The sequence below is a fragment of the Habropoda laboriosa genome, unplaced genomic scaffold, assembly GCF_001263275.1.
Source record: "Habropoda laboriosa isolate 0110345459 unplaced genomic scaffold, ASM126327v1 scaffold291, whole genome shotgun sequence".
NCBI lineage: Eukaryota > Metazoa > Arthropoda > Insecta > Hymenoptera > Apidae > Habropoda > Habropoda laboriosa.
The window spans coordinates 1,872,163-1,894,517 of record NW_017100515.1 but is presented as its reverse complement, the minus strand read 5'-3'; the positions used below and the strand labels follow the sequence as shown (position 1 = coordinate 1,894,517).

The 22,355-nt window shown below is 40.1% G+C and overlaps 2 protein-coding genes across 2 annotated transcripts in view; both read left to right on the top strand.

Moving 5' to 3' along the window:
• LOC108576477 (von Hippel-Lindau disease tumor suppressor) overlaps positions 1-22,355 on the top strand; it is a 108,694-nt gene that overhangs the window by 80,940 nt on the left and 5,399 nt on the right. The gene's annotated exons all lie outside the window — the stretch shown is intronic.
• Positions 10,169-11,182, top strand: LOC108576372 (FMRFamide neuropeptides-like). Its single transcript, XM_017939346.1, has 2 exons — positions 10,169-10,185; positions 10,339-11,182. Exons 1-2 carry the CDS (start codon positions 10,169-10,171, stop codon positions 11,180-11,182), a joined length of 861 nt encoding a protein of 286 aa, XP_017794835.1.

The following is a 22,355-nucleotide window of genomic DNA, read 5'->3' as shown; positions in this document are numbered from 1 at the left end:
CCTGCGACCCGGCGTCTCCCGTTCGAACCAGAAAAATCAGGCGAATTTCACCGGCGCGCGATGCACGAGGTGGAAATTTTTCGGTCAGCTTGGAAAAATTGACGGTCGGTTTGGGTAGAAATCTCGTCGGGCGTGACGCGTCGACGACGAGGATCGGGATTCGCGTCACGCTATAGACGAGACAAGAAAAACCGGAGATAGGAGCGCGTGTCGCGGCTCGAAGAAAATGATAAACGAGACAGCCGACCGATAGAGTTTCACGGGACGCACGGCTGCTACCCTGTCTGGCCTTTTTTCCACGTTTTCGAGGATCGTGCGACGCGATATCGATGAACTCGGCCGGGGAACGACGCCGATAGAACGAGCCGCGCGCGTTTATTTACCGGCGCGTCACGCTTCCAGACCGGCTGTTCCACGTGAGAACAGATTGTTTCGCGGACCTCGTAAACCGCCCGATTGCTCCTTTTGTGGAGTAGATTCTACCTGGGAAAGGAAATTCCATTATTTCTTGACGGAAACGTTGCGATTTTTGGTTATTTAGTCGGGCTACGGTTGAAGTGCCCTCGATTGTTAACCATTTCGCTGTTCGCTGCAATAGGGAAACATGAAAATGTTCCACTTTTTTATTATTTATGACATTTTTTTTAGAATTAACCCTTTCGCTGTTTGTTGCAATAGGGAAATATGAAAATGTTCCACTTTTTTATACTTTGTGACATTTTTTTTCACAATTAACCCTTTCGCTGTTCGCTGCAATAGGGAAATATGAAAATGTTCCACTTTTTTATACTTTGTGACATTTTTTTTACAATTAAACCTTTCGCTGTTCGCTGCAATAGGGAAATATGAAAATGTTCCACTTTTTTATACTATTGGAAATGGGTTATGGAAAGAAATAGTCTTTTAACTTTGTAATATGCTATTTATTTACGGACTCGGAGGAAACGTCTCTACGCTATTGAACCTTCTAAAGGACTGTATCTGGGCACCCAAAAAGAAAGCCGGGGTCCCCTTATACCTAGAAACTGTTTACATTATAGTATCTTGACAATTAAGCCTTTCGCTGTTCGCTGCAATAGGGAAATATGAAAATGTTCCACTTTTTTATTATTTATGACATTTTTTTTAGAATTAACCCTTTCGCTGTTCGCTGCAATAGGGAAATATGAAAATGCTCCACTTTTTTATTATTTATGACATTTTTTTTAGAATTAACCCTTTCGCTGTTTGTTGCAATAGGGAAACATGAAAATGTTCCACTTTTTTATACTTTGTGACATTTTTTTTCACAATTAACCCTTTCGCTGTTCGCTGCAATAGGGAAATATGAAAATGTTCCACTTTTTTATACTTTGTGACATTTTTTTTCACAATTAACCCTTTCGCTGTTCGCTGCAATAGGGAAATATGAAAATGTTCCACTTTTTTATACTTTGTGACATTTTTTTTCACAATTAACCCTTTCGCTGTTCGCTGCAATAGGGAAATATGAAAATGTTCCACTTTTTTATACTTTGTGACATTTTTTTTACAATTAAACCTTTCGCTGTTCGCTGCAATAGGGAAATATGAAAATGTTTCACTTTGTGTTACTATTGGAAATGGGTTATGGAAAGAAATAGTCTTTTAACTTTGTAATATGCTATTTATTTACGGACTCGGAGGAAACGTCTTTACGCTATTGAACCTTCTAAAGGACTGTATCTGGGCACCCAAAAAGAAAGCCGAAGAAACTGTTTACATTATAGTATTGCATTGTGCAGTGCGTAACTCGAAGACGGACACTTTTTAGTGCCTTTGTTTAATATAACCCGGAGACATTTTTGTCCTCACTTGATTATTTCCATAGGGTGTTGTTAGAAATAATCCATCAGTTACTTGTGACATTTTCATCGACAATTAACCCTTTCACTGTTTCACTCCAGTAAGGAAATGTAAAATTGTTCCAGTTTTTTGTAACTTAATTTAGTCACACCTGCGATAAAAACATAGTGAAGGTCTTTCTTGGTCTTTCTTTTTTCATTTTTACCGAAGATTATATTTTTCAGCATGGAATCCTTCAATTGCAAACGCTTTTGTTCGCTTTTTTGGGAGAGAAGGGAATTACAGATTGTGGTCTGATCCAGAGATTTCTTTCGTTCTTATCTTTTGACATTTTCGTTCTTTCGCGGCGAGGAAATTCTAATCAGTTGTACGAATTTAATGAAATTTAACGATCGGAGGAGGAATTGGTTTCTCGTTAACACAAAGCACGTTTACAAAAACAGTTCTTTTATCGTCGGAATAATTCGCAACGATGTCTGATGATCGTAACAAATTGCATTATCGCGATGCTCCGCAATTAACGCGTCGACCTTATAATAATTAATGACGTGGGAGTATAATTACGAAATGGTTCGTTATTGTGTAATACAATATTCAGTTAATGAATCTATTTATCCGATGAAAAACCGTGTTCGCAGAATTAAAATTCTTAGAATAAAAAATTTTAAAGGTAAAACAGATTGTACCATTAAAGTACCATAAAAATCAAATTCACGTAATCTCCATTTAATCTTGCACTATAATAATTCAATTTTTCAATAATTCAAAAATTAAAGGAAACCTTGACTAAAAATTCTACCAATCAAACACCGTGGAAATCGTTCTCCAAATAACCTCTGTTTAATTATGCATCAGTGCCTACCATTAAAAATCACAGTAACTCACTTTTTGTAATGCAACCAAAAAGGAATCTTGGAAAAAATAAAAGGAACAGACGCCGCTTGGGTTGTTCGGCCGTACCGACGAGCCGAACAATAACATCGGTATTTTCAATAGACAGCACCTTCTAAAAAGCGAGGTCTTAGCCGACATAGGCAAATTACTTTATTACACCAAAAATTCGACGACTCTCACTCCTGGACACCACATGCCCTAAGACAATAAAACGGACCTTCGACATCACCAATTTCAGGCAAGCAGTATAACACATGTAAGAACAAATTCCCCACTTTCACACCACCAGCAGACACACCACACACTTCCACCACCTACGACAGTTTTCACACCACCAATCACAACACACACGTAGTTTATAAAATAGCGAACACCACACGACACGACACACAATTTTCCTATCGGTAAGCCTAGGCATTTCGCGCTCTGTTCACGCTCATTCGCAAATATATAGCTTTAACAGCAAACTGTTGTACGTTAATAATCTGTCTTCCGAGCACTACCTGAGTCCCCTATCTCGAGTAGATTCCTTAAATGGTCTGACTCAAAAAGAGGTTATCGGTTTCGCAACAACCCTATCGCGATTCGTAACACTCCATAGAAACCAAACCCCCTAGTAATCCTCTGTTTAATCATGCATCAATGCCTACCGTTAAAAATCACAGTAACTCACTTTTCGTAATGCAACCAAAAAGGAATCTTGGAAAAAATAAAAGGAACCTTCGCTAAAAATTCTCTCATTCAAACACCATAAAAACCAAACTCCAACGCAACAATAACATCCTCGAAAAATCCGAAAAGATCAATTTTTCCTTGCTCGAACTCAATCAATTTTCCACCGTCAATTTCCATCATCTCCCCTGAGTTTAAATTGGACGAACACAGGGTGTATCTATTTCGCGAAATGCAAAGCAAACATAAACATTCCGAAGACGGCAATTAGATCCGCACAGAGGGAACCGGCAGCCTCCGTCCACAGAAGCTGCCGAGCAATTTGTACTAATTACGTTCACGGCGCTTGAATCGACGTGTTCGAGTAGTCGCGTCTCTTTGCCTCGTCGCGTCTTCGGCTTGTAATCTTCCTACTCGTCAAATATCACCTGGACGATCGTGTTTCCATCGTGGAAACACGGAACGGGTCCGCGCAAAGAGCCGAAATTAGCGTCTCCTTTCAAAGGAGGAAAATCTTTCGCCGGGGGGAGGGAACACTACTGTTGTTTCATCTTGGACGCGTGTTCGAATGGTGTTCGACTTGTAAAACGATTCGCAGTTTTCTTTCTCGTCGTTCGGCGACTTCGACGCTCCTGGAAATCAGCCTTTCCATCTGGATTCACCTGACAGTTTCAAGGTTTAAATTGGACAACGTTTAATTCGTTAATAAAATTGTAGGAGGTGGTCTAATGAACTTTACTCAGATCAGGATGTCGTGCAAAGTAGTTTGTTTCGTCTACGATCGAAGCTAAGAACGGACTGTCGTCCAAAGGCAAAGATATATCGCTGGGCAGAACCGATGGGTACTCGGGTCTGGTGTTTGTCACTCGCCAAGAGGCGCAGGTCAAGCCATAAACCGTCCCAAAATGCCTACAAAATATTAGAATATACGGACAGAAATACGTGGACACTGTTCAAAGTAGAGCAACTTTTTTAAAATTGCGTCGAAGGATCTGAGTTTCTCTGAGAAGTTGGAAGGATCAGTTTGCTAGATGACGTGTAGATTTGTGGGAATCGCGAAGAAAATTGTCACTGTTTGCAACTTTCTTATCTGGGCTTGTAACGAAAATTTCAAACGTACGTTTTGCAGGTCTACGCCAATCATACACACGTTGAAAATTTCATGGAAATTGGTGGACGGAGAAACAAGCGACAGGCTTCGAAAGATGTAAGAATCTTCAGATTTACCGAAAGTCGTGAAACAGTGCGATTTTCACAATCTTCAGCCGTTCGTAGCTCACAGCAACGTTACGTCTACCGTATATAATTTGAATTCGTTAAAATTAAACATTAATTCCTGCTTTTTTCGGATGAACGGACCTTTTTTCTCATTAAACATTCATCGTGTAATCTCTTTTCGTACGACAGCTTGCCATTTAATCTCCCATTAAAATCGACTAGTCTCCCATTAAATTCGACAATTTACCTGTCCGTATAAATTGGGCAGAAATACAGATTCTATTAGCGCACCTGCAAAAATACGTTTAATTGCGAAATTAACGCGCCAGAGTGGCCATTTCTCAGGGCTAGACCGGGCAGATAAAGTGCCTCGTAATGAATAGATTACGTTTGCTCTATAAAAGCAGAAGTGCCAACAAACACGGATAGGCAGGAGCGCTTGGAGATTCTTCAAGCGTTAGAGGGAAAGGGTCACTAGGGGCCAGATTTTATAGGCTCAGGCGTAAATCTCCGACGCGATTACGCTCCTTTAAAGCACAATAACTCGCCGGCCGATCTTTTTTTCTTTTTTTTCTTCCTCCTACTATTCACGGAGATTTTATAACGGAGCGTGCTCGTAGCGAGCTGTAAAACGCCATCGATGCCCGACTCGTTTTCTACCTCGACTTGGTGAACTCGCCGTAAACTCTGGATGAATTTGCAGTTACAACTGCGACGATCTTTTTTACTCTCTCCGCCGGGGTGTAACTGGCCTGAAGAATTGCCCGGGTTATGGAGTGGAGCGCAGCGTTGCGTAGTCTCTGCCATCAGTTTATTGTTTAATTTGTTCTCCGAGAGATGTGCGAATTTTCATGTTGCTTTGGGGGTCGAGTGGTACCATTTTTGAGATCAGAGAATGTGGTACGGTGGATCTGAGCAGTTTGTTTCATTTTTTCTCGGAGAATTAGGTGAATTTTTATGTACTTTTCAGTACTTTGAGAATCAGGTGGACTTTTGTATTTTTTGGGGTAGAACGATATAATTTTTGAGGTCACAGAATTGGTGCAGAAGATAGGACTAGTTTCAGTGATTTGTTATTTAATTTGGTCTCTGAAAATTAAGCAAATTTTTATATTCTTTTTTAGCGAATGTGAGCAGTTTGCTTAATTTGTTTCCTGAGAATTAGGTGGACTTTTATATTTTCTTTGGGTAGAATGATACAATTTTTGAGGTCAGAGAATTGGTGCAGAAGATAGGACTAGTTTCGGTGATTGGTTATTTAATTTGGTCTGTGAAAATTAAGCGAATTTTCATATTTTTTTGTTTAAGGATAAAGTGGTACAATTTTTGAGATCACAGAATGTGATACAGTGAATCTGAGCAGTTTATTTAATGTGTTCTCTGAAAATTAAGCGAATTTTTATATTTTTTTAAGGGTAGAGTGGTACAATTTTTGAGATCACAGAATTGGTACAGCATTTATGTTTATATACAGTATTTAATTTATTCTGAAATAAATTAGATGAATTTTTATATTTAGTTTTGGTACAATTTTTCAGATCACGAAATATGGTACAGTGAATTTGACTTCTTTCGGTGTTTAATTTATGTGTTCGTTGAGATTCACCTTTTCTAGTACACTAATGCAATTTCTGAGCTCACAGAATGTGTTACAATAAATCTATTAAATAATTTTTCCCAAATTTCCTAAAACACAAACCACACATGACACAATCCTCACCTAACTCAATCTTAATGAAAATCAAGATCACAGAGCAAAAATTATGTAGTATAGGGGGGGCCTCCATACTCAAATAGGAAACCGACAAAGCAGGAGAATAAAGAGGGAGTAGTTGGCGTAGCGCGCAAAGCCTCGGCTTGCTAAGTCGAAGGTCCTGGGTTCGATTCCCGGTTGGGTCCCTCAATATTTCTCTGTCGGTTCCTACAATTATTTGCCATTAGCAAACATAAAAAAGGACACAATTGCCCCCTTTTCTTCTCGTCGCACACTCAAACCAAATTGAACCAAGAAACAATAAAAACTCGTACAAAGACCCACGTAATACCTCCAACTTCCGCTAATTCGTTCGAGTCTGAGGTGGCAAGTGTCGTTCAGAGACAAACGATAATTCCCCGCGGGAAGGATTCCTGAACGACGGATAAGAGCGATCGGGGTGATCAGACCTGTCGTTAATTAGACGGCCGTGAACTGGCCCGTGATTTCGCGAATTAACAGCGATGCCCCTTGAATCGAACATCGTCAATTCGTCGAACCGCAATGTCTTTGCTCGCGTTGCGAGAGGCGCACTCGAATACGGACGGCGAGCCTGTAATTTGCGACCTGTGATCTTCCGGCTAGAGAGAACGCCGCCCTCCTAATACGAGCCACGAGAGCAAGCCACGTCCTTAAAGTGGAACAAAGCCGGCGTTCCTCTCTTAATCGGCTCGATCGTTCCCCTGTCTGCGGCTTTCAATCGACGTTCTCGACTTTCCGCGAACTTCACTCGTCGTTTGATCGCACTCGGCATCGTTTCAGGCCTTTATTTTACCGTCTGCGAATCTACGTACCTCGGTGGTCCAGGCGAATTTTACGGCTCTCTTGTGTGACGTGGAGATGGAAAAGTGTTGGTTTTTAATTTCATACAGAATTTTGTAGAAGCTTTCGGTCATGTTTCAGAGGATTTGTGTTTTAAAACAAAGGTGGTTCACGATGTTCTCTTACTTAAACGAGAAAATTTGGAGAATTTCGTTGCACTTTTTGTGGAGGAAATTTTTTGTAATAGAAAATAGGAAACGACACATTAACTTCTATTTAATGTTTTTACAATGACGAATTAGAAAGTAGCACGCAAAAGAAATAACGTGAAATTTAATTGAACGTTAAAAAATATTTAAACAACAGCCTACAAAAATTTCTCCAAATGAAGAATCGTATACCGAAATCCAAACGAAAAATGAATAAAAAATGAAACTAGCCTTTAACCGAAAAACGAACCCACTGAAAACTAAATAAAAAAGGAAGAAAGAAGGAGCTTTTTCGAAAAAGTAAATTTCAATTACACGAGAACAATTCGCCGGCAAATCTTCGAAAATCCTTCAGTCATCGTTCATACCGGGAACACGAGAGTCACCCCCGGACAAAGGGGAAATTTACAAGAATTTCAATTCATAGTAAACAGCCCGTAATCCCCCCCATTGTTTGCGGTGGCCCCTCAGAACAAATAAGGGTAGCAACAGAGTGTAGTAGTAGGTGGAGTTAGCAAGTGGAAGCAGACAGGGTAGAGAGAGAGAGAGGGAGTGAAAAGAGGGCTGGTGGAGGATGTTTGCTTCTCACCTTGGCGCGAGTAACGCGAGATATCCTCTCGGTCGTTAGCGTGTTTCTGCGATCGCACTCCTCTCGCGTGTTCCGCCATTCATTGTCGCTCCTTCTTGATCCCTTCGCCGTCTTTGTGTCTTCGCAATTCTCTCATTTTCTCTCTGTTTCCCTCTCTTTCTCTCATTTTCTCTCCCTGTCTCTTCCTTCAACTCTATTGCTCTCTGTCTCTCTCTTCATCTCTCCTTCTCATTTTCGCTCTGTTTCTCTCTTCTTCTCTCTCTTTCTCCCTCTGTCTCTGTTTTCCTCTTCGGTTGTTCGCCGTTTAAACGACTTCGCGCGGCTAAAACCTGGAAAATATAATAGCGCAAACTGTTCTGCAGTGGCACGCGAGAACGCGCGTACCCGGGCTATTTATCAATGGAGAACGCGTCGTTTCGTTCGCTGTCGCGTGAATAATAAAGAGAGTTCTAATTGGCCCCGTTAAAAGCTTCCATTGTCGAGGAACGGGGAGGGGGAGAGGAGGATCGAGGATGCAGAGGGGTTGTTTTTCACGCCCGAACCTTTCAAACGGCAGCAAAACCAGTTTCACTTGCTTTTTATCGCGAAAGAGTGATTGGGATTTCGAGCTCTGGGGATTGCAGGTTACAGAGCAACCGGCCGTGAGAGGGAAATTTCGAATTCTAGGGGGATGGAAACTGGAGTAGGTGTGTGTAAAGTAGAATTTTGTCCTGTATTTCTGCCACGGCTTTTGTTTCCACTCGTCAGAGGTGTGATTAATTTCTCGACGATCTGCGCTTTACGAGAAAATCATTTTTACTACGGCTACCATTTTCCCGATCGCGATCTCCTATCCAAGCTTTTATGGCAAACGAATTTTCATCTTCGCTATACACGTGCTCGTTAAACTGGCGATAATTTTTAAAATTTTTATGCAATATTTTTCTATGCAAAATTGAAAGAAATACACTCTTTTCTTGACAATTTGACTCGATCATCTCTGGTGAAATTAAATTCGTGTAAGAAAAATAGTATATCTGGACAATTCGACTCAATCATCTCTGGTAAAATTAAGTTAGTGTAAGAGGAATAGTATAAAAATTAGTCAAACTCTCCAAAGAGCAGGTTTTAAGAATCTGTAGAAATTTAATTAGGACTAATTGTCGTTCAGAAACATTTGATATTATAGCAAACCTGTATATACGAAATTATGACCCAATAATTGCGAGGTATCGTTATCCTTGTCGGTAACTAGAAACGTCGAGGCGAAGAATAAAGGTAATCCGAATGTTTCTTTCTTTCCTGCACGGAGGGAAAGCAGCGTTTCAACGCGAGAGTATTGAGTTTTCGGTTTATTTGCGCCGGGAACAAAGACAGCAATGCGAAATTAAAATATTAAATTTCCACTCTATTTACTCTGGGAATAGCAACTGGAACAGGTTAAAATCGGAAACAAGCCTGTGAACGAACCGTGGCTGGCGACGCGGTATCTCGGCTTTCCATTTTGCTTCCGAGGATTTTCCCTTCGTTTTATTAAGTTTACTTCGTTTCACAGACTTCCCTTATTCTTCTTATCTTGTTCACCACGCTCTACTCACCGCTTTCCACCATTTCTCGCCTTCCGTTTTATGTTTAATTTCCTGACACTCGTTCGGAGACCCTCGTGATCTTCTTAGATTTTATTCTTGTCTGGGTTCTTCGAATTTTTTTGCATTTGTTACTGTATTTTTTTAGGATTTAATCGTTTATTTTTTACGATTTTTGCAGTGGCTGTTTTTGTAGCTTTTAAATTGCGGCGTAATTTTGTTTTCATGTAGGTGATATAGTTGTTAATTAAAAAGACTAGGAATATTGTATTCTTTAGACACTGTACTTTATCGTTAATGGAAATTTCAGTGTAGTACACAATGGAATATTTTTACAATTCGGTATAACCCTTAATACTACGTTCCGCCTTGTAACATAATCCTGCATTGATAATAATCTAGAATAACCCTTAATGCTACGTTTTCTTAGAGAAAATTGCTCTTGCTTAATCATAATCCAATGTAGTTTCTTAATAGCAGCAATTTAAAGCAATTCTCGGCACGATGTTCTCGTCTCAATATGATCCTTTAATAATATTCATCTAGAACTACCCTTTGTACGAAATTTTCCAGCTTAATTCACTTTCTCGTAGCTACCAATCTGAAATAATACAGGGTACTGTATTTTCCTAAATAATACGCTTCGAAAAATACCTCGAATATTGTATTTTTCTTACAAAATATGGCTGTTCTTCGAAGGTAAAGTAACATAATCTAACGTAATCCGCGTAGTATAAATTTTCGTTGCAATGGTCACGTAGAAACTATCGCAATATCGCTGAATTTAGTGGAGGATAAACGAGGCCTGTTCGGGGCCGATCGTTTCGTTACTCGTAAGATCCTGTGTTCCAGAGTTTCCGTAAGATCAGAGTTTCCAGAATTCCTAGAGATTCCAGATTTCCCAGGGTTTCCAGAATTCCAAGACTTCCAAGATTTCCCAGAGTTTCCAGAATCCCAAGATTTCCCAGAGTTTCCAGAATTCCCAGAGATTCCAGAATTTCAAGATTTCCCAGAGTTTCAAGAATTCCAAGACTTCCAAGATTTCCCAGAGTTTCCAGAATTCCAAGGCTTCCAAGATTTCCCAGAGTTTCCAGTATTCCAAGACTTCCAAGATTTCCCAGAGTTTCCAGAATCCCAAGACTTCCAAGACTTCCAAGATTTCCCAGAGTTTCCAGAATCCCAAGACTTCCAAGATTTCCCAGAGTTTCCAGAATCCCAAGACTTTCAAGACTTCCAAGATTTCCCAGAGTTTCCAGAATTCCAAGACTTCCAAGAGTTTCCAAAATCCCAAGACTTTCAAGATTTCCCAGAGTTTCCAGAATCCCAAGACTTCCAAGATTTCCCAGAGTTTCCAGATTTCCCAGAGTTTCAAGAATTCCAAGATTTCCCAGAGTTTCAAGACTTCCAAGATTTTCAAGAATTCCCAGAGTTTCCAGAATCCAAAGACTTCCAAGATTTCCCAGAGTTTCAAGACTTCCAAGATTTCCCAGAGTTTCAAGACTTCCAAGATTTCCCAGAGTTTCAAGACTTCCAAGATTTTCAAGAATTCCGACTTTTAAGTCTCTCAAAACTCCTAAGAATTCCAAGACTTTCAAAAGTTTTAAGCATCGACTTAACTCCAAAGCGATCGAAATTCCCTCAAGACACTTGGATTCATTTTGGAACCGAGATTCGAATGCCCATCGCTACCCAGTGAGTCACTGTTGGAACGCTTAGTTTGCCATGATCGCGAGTCAAACGGTGCATTGTCTGCGTGGTTGGCCCTGCCGCCGGGTGCACTGTCACTGAATACAAATCGCATTATCGCTGGAAATCCGATTACAAAGGTGTTTTATGTTACCGCGAAAAGCTCGCGATTCTCAGCATTGTGTTACTGCATTCGGTTCCTCGTTTAATCCTCTTACGTACCACGGTAATGAAAAGAAAGGAGCGACTAAAGGGGAGAAAGTTTTTATTTCACCTTAATACCGGATTATAATCATTTCATCTTCAGCTTTCTCTTCAATTGTTAAATCTTACTTACCCTTTGTTACGTACATCCTTCATTGTTTCATCACCTGTCCAAAGTAACCTACTTATACCGTACTAATTATACTTTAAATGCTAGCCAAACGTAACAAATTCTGCTCCAGTTAAATCTTACCTAACCGTGAATCATCGGACAGATCAAATTTGCTCACTTTCTCGTGCAAAAACAGCTTCGCTCGCTCTTCAAGGTTCATATCGACTTTATACCTTCGATTTCTTTTAACGATACTTGGAAAAAAACCAGTTCACCGATGACACTTGGCAACGAAAAAGGCCTTAACGCGTAGACTAAGCTCGTTCCTCTTTTTCAGAGGCCTGTGCACGTCGTTCTTCGCCTCTCGCCGCGCATAGTTTGTCCATGTGAGGGTTGTGATGACTCCATAATTAACCACGGCTATTTTCGGTGCATCGTTTAATGGAAACACGCGAGATCGGTGCATGGAAACCCGCTGGATTCTGTTTCATCGTAGAGGTAGTCTTCGTTGAACAGTCCTTGGAATACTTTTGAGAAATTGTTGATAATTAATGGTACAATCTTCGTGATATTGTCTGTTTCTTAACCGGTGTCGAGACTCTTTCAAGTTACTTGGAGAAAATTGGAAGAATAGGTTCGGTAAGAACATTATTCAACGCTTAGCTTCGAGACGAAAATTAATGGGCTTCTTTAGAGTTAGCCAGTGGTTAGAGAAGTTGGTAAGTAAAGCGGTTAATGTTTGACGAGTTTGATCTGGGATCAAGTGGGATTTGTTTACTTCGTGAGTATTAAAATTTTCAGAGATAATTCCGCCTGGAAAATTAAATAGTGCGCTAAGAATATTTCACGATCTCGTGTACAATTATCCTCAGAAATATTCACGGTACTTAAAATATGAATATTCAAAATATTCCTTTTTTCTAAGTGTTCGAATATTTTCCTAATACAGTACAGGAATGACTCCAGTGTAATACACTTTTCAAACCCAAAATTTGTACATCAAAAATTGGACGTGACGTTCCAAATTTATTTTAAAAAATGACAGAAAAATCTAAGATAGCGAAGATCCTCTGTGACAAAATTAATTTCGATAGGTCCACTAATAACGAAAATAACCGAGGTGGTCACCTTATTTAAAGAACAGAACACAGAAAGATCTAAGCTATTTTAAATTTCAAAATGGAAATGTTGAAAACTTATTTAAAATAAAAAGGTACAGGAAAATCTAAGTTCGTCAACTTGAAGATCCTTTGTCCTCTGTGACAAAAATAATTTCGATAGGTCCACCTGTAACGAAAATAATTGAAGTGTCCACACTATTTAATGAAAAACGAATGCTCGGCTTACGTGTACTCGGTTATACTTGTCATACGCGCAACTTGTACGGCTTACATTTGCCAGCAAAGCAAACGAGGGTTTCTCGCGGCGCGAATGCATCGCGAAGTGTCACCGATCCCCGGAGGTACTTCTTTGCCGAAGACCTTAACGCCGCGCGCGACTGTTGGAGAACACCCGATGTGCATGCTGCAACTCAGGTAGCATCGTCGCGTTCCAGTCAACTACGCGACTGGAATTTCCCGTTAACGAGTGTTGACTCGCGATTACGCTCCGCGATTATTCTAATTAATGCGTTTACTTGTTTCGCGTGTATTATTTCAACGTCGCGCTGGCTGCCGCGTGTTTGCCCAAGGGCGCGCAAATTGCTCCGCTGGCTTCGTGAACACCAACCCTGCCAGACTGTTTTAATTCGGTAGTCGAGTACTTTGCTTGTAAATTCGTTCGAAAGAACGTTTTTCTCTACTCTCGAGATATTTCGGTTGGAGGTTTGGAATTTCTTTTGGTGGAGCTTGTTTCGAACGCTTCGGTGTATTTCGATGTTCTTTGTTCGTGGGAGGAGTGAATATTGGAATTGGAAGGCCATCTTGACACGTTGTGCAACATAAACGACGGATGGATTGTGAAAAAGTAGAGGTTAGTATGCTAGAAATGACCATGAGAGGATTTTTTTTATTGTGCTGTTGTATGTACACTTTCGTCTATAAGTCACCGGACACTTATTAATACTGAAGACAATATTTATCGCAATTGCTTTTCAGTAAAATTTCGTACGATAATTTAGCTTGCTTCGTAGTGTAAATAATTAGCAAGTGTTAGTTCCATTTTGTAAGTATAATAGCAATTTATTGTTAATCTAAATGCAGGAAGTGTCTAGAGACTTACACAGGGAAGTGTACGTTTTGAAACCGTATAAACTCTTCTTACTAATTTTGTCCTACTTTGTCTTAACGTGGATGTTCAACTTAAACGAAACAGCCTGTATATTATTATAGAAGTAACGAAGGTCCTCAAATATCCTTCGTATCACACTTAACTATCTCCAAAGACCCTAATTTCATCCCTCTAAACTACCACGAAGTAACGAAGATTGGACACTTAATAGTTTCCAAGTCACATCCATCTCAATTATCTTCAAAAAGCCCTAATTTCATCCCTCTAAACTACCACGAAGTAACGAAGATTGGACACTTGATAGTCTCCATGTCACACCTATCTCAATTATCTTCAAGAAACCCTAATTTCATCCCTCTAAACTAGCACGAAGTAACGAAAATGGACACTTAATAGTATTATCTTCAAAAAACCCTAATTTCATCCCTCTAAACTAGCACGAAGTAACGAAAATGGACACTTAATAGTCTCCATGTCACACCTATCTCAACTATCTTCCAAAGACCCTAACTACAAAATATTCTTCCTCCACATTCTCCGTATCACACCAATCTCAACTATCTTCAGAAAGCCCTAATTTCATCCCTCTAAACTACCACGAAGTAACGAAGATTGGACACTTGATAGTCTCCATGTCACACCTATCTCAATTATCTTCAAGAAACCCTAATTTCATCCCTCTAAACTAGCACGAAGTAACGAAAATGGACACTGAATAGCCTCCAAAATATTCTTCCTCAACATTCACACTCTCCATGTCACACCTATCTCAACTATCTTCCAAAGACCCTAATTTCATTCTTCTAAACTACAAAATATTCTTCCTCCACATTCTCCGTATCACACCAATCCCAACTATATTGAAAAAGCCCTAATTTCATCCCTCTAAACTACCACGAAGTAACGAAGATTGGACACTTGATAGTCTCCATGTCACACCTATCTCAACTATCTTCCAAAGACCCTAACTACAAAATATTCTTCCTCCACATTCTCCGTATCACACCAATCTCAACTATCTTCAGAAAGCCCTAATTTCATCCCTCTAAACTACCACGAAGTAACAAAGATGGGACACTTAATAGCCACAAAAATATTCTTCCTCAACACTCTCCACACCACACCAATCTCAACTATCTTCCAGAGACCCCAATTTCATCCCTCACGTGTACAGTATCTCCTCTCGATTACCACTGAAATCAGAGATCCTCCACTTCACCATGCTCAACCTCCTCCTCTCCTCAACATCCACCGCTCCTACACCTTTCACCTGCGTCCCAAATACCTCGATCTAATCCCTCGCCACTTCAATACCTCTCATTCCCCAAACACCCTTCCTCCATTCAACCCAATCTCCGCCCATTGTCCACTTCTTTCCAAATATTCCCCCTATTCAACACCCTCGACTTTACACCCCTCTCCCTCTCTCCTATTCGCGTTAATTTCGCGCTGCACGGTCGGTCGCGGAGCAAACCCTTTCTCCTCTCTCACGCTCCGTTTTCGCTGGTGTCAAAGGGAAACCGTTTCGCGTTCCGCAAATAGTCCAAGCCCCACCTCTCTCTCTTCTTGCAGTGTCCGTGGATACCTAATTGCCAGTCCCGGGTCAGCATGGCCAAACCGTGGCTCCGAGCTCTGTATTTCTCGCTATCGTAATTTGTACGCTCAATTATCTCCATTGTTCGCGCGAACACAATCGATATACAATGGGCGTTTTCGTTTGTTTGCCAACGTACGGCTGGCCGCAAAGCGCGAGAGGAGACCGAGAGGCTACGTGGTTGGAATCGGCGCTCGATTCGGCAGCATAGATCACCAACCTGGCCACCTACAACCCTCTATCTGTGCTTCTCCTCGCTGTAGGTTGTCCAGGTTACGAGCAAATAGAAATAGAGTATCTACTCGCGTGAATCGTTTACAGATTGCTACCGTTTTCTGTCGCTCTCGGTGAAGGAATCTTCGGCGTGATGGTTTTTTCGTTGTTCCTGCCGTTTTTAAGTAAGATACGAGTGCCGAGGTGGTCGAAGTTCATTTTTATTCAACGAACACTGACGAACTCTTTCGAACTTTTCATTTGCCATTTTTCTGGAAGCTTGCGAATACCGTCGCTAAGTAGCTTTGAATCAATTGTGCGAATCCAATCGAAAAGAATTTACAATATTTCTACGCCTAATGCAAAATTATAAATATCAAATTTACCATTTTTTCCTTGAACTTTACATATGTTTCACGTATTAATCTCCGGTTTCATTTTGTGTGACATAAGTGCTTCAGCATAGCACAGTTGTGACACGGCCCAGCAAAGGGTGAAGCGATAAGCGAAATGTTTTGCACGTTCAACTGGATATACAATATTAACAGTAGGTGAGTTTGTTTGCGTTGGTAGAGCCAGTGGTTGCCACGATGTTTGTTATTCGAAGGGTGGATCGACGGGTTTATTTAGGAATAAAATATCGACGTGTTTGCGTCTGTAGATTGTTTTGCACGTTGGACCGGAAGTTTCGTGAATGTTTGGTCATTTTCGTTGACATGTACTACAACATCACGCGGGGTTTTTGGAAATATAGGGTACCTTTTGTATTTATGCAGCTGCCGGCGGAATATTGTGAATATTTTTGGAAAATTGCTCGCCGTGTTTGCTTTGATTTTAATGCCTTTTGTAGTTGGACAGTCCTCCGGTGGTGTGCCGTGTGTTTTTGATTAAAACTGTTTAATACTTTCTGTATTATACAGGGTCGCGAAGTTTGTTCAGCGGTTTAGAACTTGCCTTGACTGTTGAGGGATCTGCTTAACGCCCTAGGTTGTGTCCGACCAACTTTCTCCTTAACGTGCTTCGCGTTGCACGAATCACCTCGATTTGTAGCTTAGATGGATTTTTTTTGAAGTATTTTGTAAGGCAAGTCAATTCTGACGCTATTAAACGATTGCAATTAAGTTCAAAAGAGTTTTGGATTTGTAAATTTATAAATTATCCAGCTATCGAAGTCTCTAGTTTCTTGACTTTTCAATTCTTCAATTTTTTTATCATCTAATTTTTGAATTATTAAGTTTTCAAAGTGGGGAAGTCTCGAATTCCTCGAGTACTCGAAGTCTGAAAGTCTCCAAGCCTCAAATTTTCTACTTTTCAAATTCCCAGGCTCTCAAAGTCTCTAATTCTCCAGTTCTCCAGCTCTTCAATTCTCAAATTTTCAAATTCCAAAGCCCTCAAATTCTCAAATTCCATAGCTCTCAAAGTCTCAAATTCCCAAATTCTCCAATTTTCAAATTCCAAAGCTCTCAGTGTCTCAAATTCCAAAGCACTCAAATTCCAAAGCACTCAAATTCTCAAATTCCATAGCTCTCAAAGTCTCAAATTCCCAAATTCTCCAATTTTCAAATTCCAAAGCTCTCAGTGTCTCAAATTCCAAAGCACTCAAATTCCAAAGCACTCAAATTCTCAAATTCCATAGCTCTCAAAGTCTCAAATTCCCAAATTCTCCAATTTTCAAATTCCAAAGCTCTCAGTGTCTCAAATTCCAAAGCACTCAAATTCCAAAGCACTCAAATTCTCAAATTCCATAGCTCTCAAAGTCTCAAATTCCCAAATTCTCCAATTTTCAAATTCCAAAGCTCTCAAATTCTCAAATTCTTAAATCCCAAAGCTCTCAAAGTCTCAAATTTAAAAATTCCAAAGCTCTCAAATTCTCAAATTCTTAAATCCCAAAGCTCTCAAAGTCTCAAATTTAAAAATTCCAAAGCTCTCAAATTCTCAAATTTTCAAATTCCAAAGCTCTCAAAGTCTCAAATTCTCAAATCCGAAATCTCTCAAATTCCCAAATCCTCCACTTCCCATCTCTCTTCACACACACTCTACACTTCACCGCATACGATACCAAACTTTCGATGCACCTAACCTACCCACCGCACAGTATCCATATACTTCCGCGAAATCTTCGCAAGTGACACTTATGGAAACCTGCTTTTCGTTTACCATCCGCATACATGTCGTCACGACGTCCCGGCCTCTCTCGATACACTTCTTCTTCCCTTAACATACTTCGAGTGCGAGAAAGCAACCAGGAAACGTAATAAACCTGCGGTGGTATCATCTGTTAGACGGTGAGGCTCGCTTCTCAGCCGCAATTTCTCTCCTTCTACGCTTGGCCTAAGCAAATACTTGACGACCCTGTAGATTGCAACGTCTTGTCGCTACCGTTTTGCATGTATCTACCGGCAAATTAAGGCTACGCTATTTGCAGACCCTTCCACAGGATACGTTGCTCTGCAAGTCGCGCTTTCTGCACCCACCTTCAATCGAGTCGAGTGATCCTTCATGGTTGTACAGCGATACTCTCCGTGCTATCAAACAAAATATCGTTGTGTGCGGAATCCGAGGATATTTGGCTAGCTGTTTGTTCGCAGGGAAAAGGGAACGTGCAACAGAGTAATATTGTACTTTTGGAAACCACCTTGTTCTTCGTGGAAATTCCGATTACAATTCTGAGCTTTCAGATTAGAATTAGAGTTTGCATTCGTCGCTTCTATAGATTGAAATTTCAACTCGCATTTTCACTGATGAGGATTTTAATTTGCCTGCTTTCGAGAGTGATTTAGGATTTTCATATTCTAGATTAACTTTTCATTTCCAATTTATTATTTTGGAATTTTTTGTCTGTTAAATTGGAAGTTTCAATTTGTATATTTTGAGCCTTAAATTGGGCTTGCAATTCTCAATTTTTGTATTCTGATCTGGGGTCCTGAGAAATTCTCATTTTTCTAAGAATCTTTAGTGGATAACTCTCAACATTAGAGAGCTATTGTCTACAAGGAAGTGACCTAAGTGAAAGTTGAGCAAAGATTCGCAGAGTACACAGAAAGTAGCATCTTCGGTTAATGTGCATTCATGCACATAGCAGATGGACAGGATGATAAATCATGGAGTGAAGTCATTAAACCTATTGATAGGTTTTACTATTGATTGGTGAACGCTACAATTAAAAGTTCCGTCACGATTCTTCGACGGAAGAAAAAAGTCGAATGGATCTTTATCACGGGAAGTTGACAAGGATATCCATTCTCGTGTCTATATAGAAAGTAGCTGATGGATCTGCCGTCGAGACGGCGGAACAATATATCGAGAATGATCGCGAAGACGAAGTGTTATCAAGTGAAGAAGAATTAAGCTAGTGGCGTAGTCTTCAGTGACAGACGTGGTTAATTAATCGATTCTCTGGTCTTGGGTAGACTTTCTTGTGGTATCGATGTGTTATTAGTATTATTTCTGTGGTGTTTTCGAATTCTTGAATCCTCAGATTCACAAATTTACAAATCCCCAAATCTTCAGTTTTCCAAATCTCTAAATTTTCATATTTCCAAATTCCCAAATCTTCAGTTTTCCAAATTCTGTAATTCTCAAATCCCCACATTCTCAAATTCACAAATTCTCAAATCCCAAAATTCTCAAATCCCAAAATTCTCAAATCCCAAAATTCTCAAATCCCCAAATTCTCAGATCCCCAAATTCTCAAATCCACAAATTCTCAGATCCCCAAATTCTCAGATCCCCAAATTCTCAGATCCCCAAATTCTCAAATCCCCAAATCTCCAAATTCTCAAATTCTCAAATCCCCAAATTCTCAAATCCCCAAATTCTCAAATCCCCAAATTCCCAAATTTTCAAATCTCCAAATTCCCAAATCCCCAAATTCTCAAATCCCCAAATTCTCAAATCCCCAAATTCTCAAATCCCCAAATCCCCAAATTCTCAAATCCCCAAATTCTCAAATCTCCAAATTCTCAAACTCTCTCATTTCTTAATTCCCATATTTTCAAATTTTCAATTTCCCAAATTCCTGAACTCCCAAATTTCCTAATCCTCAAACTGCCAACTCGCGAGATTCCCAAACTGCACAGAAACTTTCCCAACGATCGCGAAAAATCGTTTGAACGCGTAATAGATCTTTGTAATGCACAAAGCAACTGGCGTCGACTTTCGCTGTCGGTCAATTTTCGTTTCAGCACTCTGTTGCGTTTCGAGTTACGTTCGTTAAGGAACTTTCAGTGTTCCCGGCGTGGAAAAGATCGCCTGACCAAGTTCGACGGCTCATTATTTCCAATTTGAGGGGATCCTTCCCTTGCTGCTGACGGCCATTTCGCGGAGTTAGTTGCAAATTACCAGGGAAATTACAACGTCTCCGCTCCGCTCGCCTCGGCTAGCTGTAATTTAACCGGCACGATAGTCCAAATCGCTTGACTATCACTATTGAACCTAACTCTGGAACGTTTAACCCCTCGAGTCCACCTAACTTTCTTCTTCCACCCTTTACTTCCTTCTTCTTTCCTTCGAACGTTCCATTTTTTCCAAGTAACAAGCAAATGTTCGCGAAAATTATAAATATTATCCTTATTGTATCGTTCCTTTAGATATTTTAATTTTAGCGTCAAAATAGAATTCGCTCAATTTTATTTCTGCAGAAAATTGCATTCTCTCGAGATTTTTAGAGATCACAAATATCAGCAAAGACAGCAAAATCTGTAACTCCTAAATTACTATTCATCTACAAAAATCCTTTCGAGATTTCAATCAAAAACCACCACATCTTCATCCCGATAAAAAGATAATCTCCAACCTAGAAAAGTAATACTCGCATCCTGCAATCGTATCAGTCTACGTTATCCTTGCAAATTAAAAAAGATAAGAGACTACAATCTCCCGTATTCCCTACGAAACCTCACATTAATATCCATCCATCTTTCTATCAGTTCTATCAGTCTATCATTTCCAATTCTTCACCGTGCATTGCAAAATTCGTTCGATCGCTCTCTCGCTCGAGAGAGATCTCTATAATTCCCTGGAACCACGAGAGTCGAGAAGCGTGACCGCGATCGATACGATACTAACCCAGGACAATTGCGAAATATTTTAGCGTGGACGTTTCCATTTTCTCCCTGAACGACGACGACCGCCACTACCCACGATCGTTTCTCCAAGACGTAATTGCGAGTCCGAACGTTATGCAATGGCGCGACAACCAGAAGGCTAAAGAGAAGGTGAAACTGGCGGACGATGTAACGCCGCCTTTTAAGCGCAATTTCGCGCTGTCCCAGCGTCGGAATCACCGGCCATCCGCTTTAAGAGACTCTAATCCGTCAACGGAAGAGGTGAGCTCTCCGGGTGAAAAAGTGGATGATGAACGATAACGCGTTTCCACGTCGTTCGAGCGGAAGAATCGCCGATCGGAGACGGTGCGTTTCCATCGCTGTCGATCGTCTTCGCTCTTGAGAAATATTTCTCCACGATGGTAGGTGTGTTGAATTTCGGCCGATTATTCTGTGCCGAATTTTCCTATTTTTTCGGTCGATTGTGGTATTTGGAGAAGGTTCATGTGTGAGGAAATTGGTTTGCAATTTTTTTTCTCGAACGTTCTGCTGATTTGTTGGCGAAAAGTTTGGATATTTAGGTCGGTGTTTTTTGAGGTTCAGAATTTTTGTGTTGAAAAGTTTCGATATTTGTTAGGTATTGAATATAAAATATATCGCAGTTTGCTGTTTGAAGAAATAAACACAAGTGTAATTATCTACGTAGAAAATTTAATTTCTGAGTATTTTGAGTTCAATAGTGAAGTATTTTTTACTTAAATAGGTTCTTAAAAACTGAATGCAAAAATTCGCAGAGATCCTCACTTCACAGAAACTCTGAAGAACTGAGAGAGAAAAATTCAGAAATGTCTGTAGAAATCCTTCATTCTGAATTTCTATTGACCCAATGCAGAAGAATCTTCACTCCACAGAAATTCAGAAGAATTCACGTACAAAACTTCAGAAAATCTTCAAAAACCCTTCATCTCGAATTTCTATTAACCCAATTCAGAAGAATCTTCACTCCACAGAAATTTAGAACAAATTCAGACAAATCTGTAGAAAACCTTCATTCTGAATTTCTATTGACCCAATTCAGAAGAATCTTCACTCCACAGAAATTTAGAACAAATTCAGACAAATCTGTAGAAAACCTTCATTCTGAATTTCTATTGACCCAATTCAGAAGAATCTTCACTCCACAGAAATTTAGAACAAATTCAGACAAATCTGTAGAAAACCTTCATTCCGAATTTCTATTGACCCAATTCAGAAGAATCTTCACTCCACAGAAATTTAGAACAAATTCAGACAAATCTGTAGAAAACCTTCATTCTGAATTTCTATTGACCCAATTCAGAAGAATCTCTACTTCGCAGAGATTCAGAAGGATTCACAGAGAGAAATTGAGAAAAATCTTCACTTCACAGAAACTCACAAGGGTTCACCTACAAAAATTCAGAAAAATCTGTAGAAATCCTTCATCTTGAATTTCTATTACCCCAGTTCACAAGAATCTTCAAAAATCCCTCATCTCAACCCTCCTCTCAACGACACATTTATCATCCCCTAAAAAAGAAAACAAAAGAAGTACTTCCCAGTTCCTCCACATCTTCCTTCACCCAGCACAGTACAAACATCTTCCACGCTGCAACCGCAGCCGCATCCTCGTTAAAATTCCGCCGGGGACTCGGAAAATTAGCGACAAGAATCCTCGTCGGCGTTCGTAATCCGCGCGAGGTGGTAATCTTCGGGATCTAGCGAGTCGAACGAACGAAACTTCCAGGCCGCGCTCGCGGAAACTTTC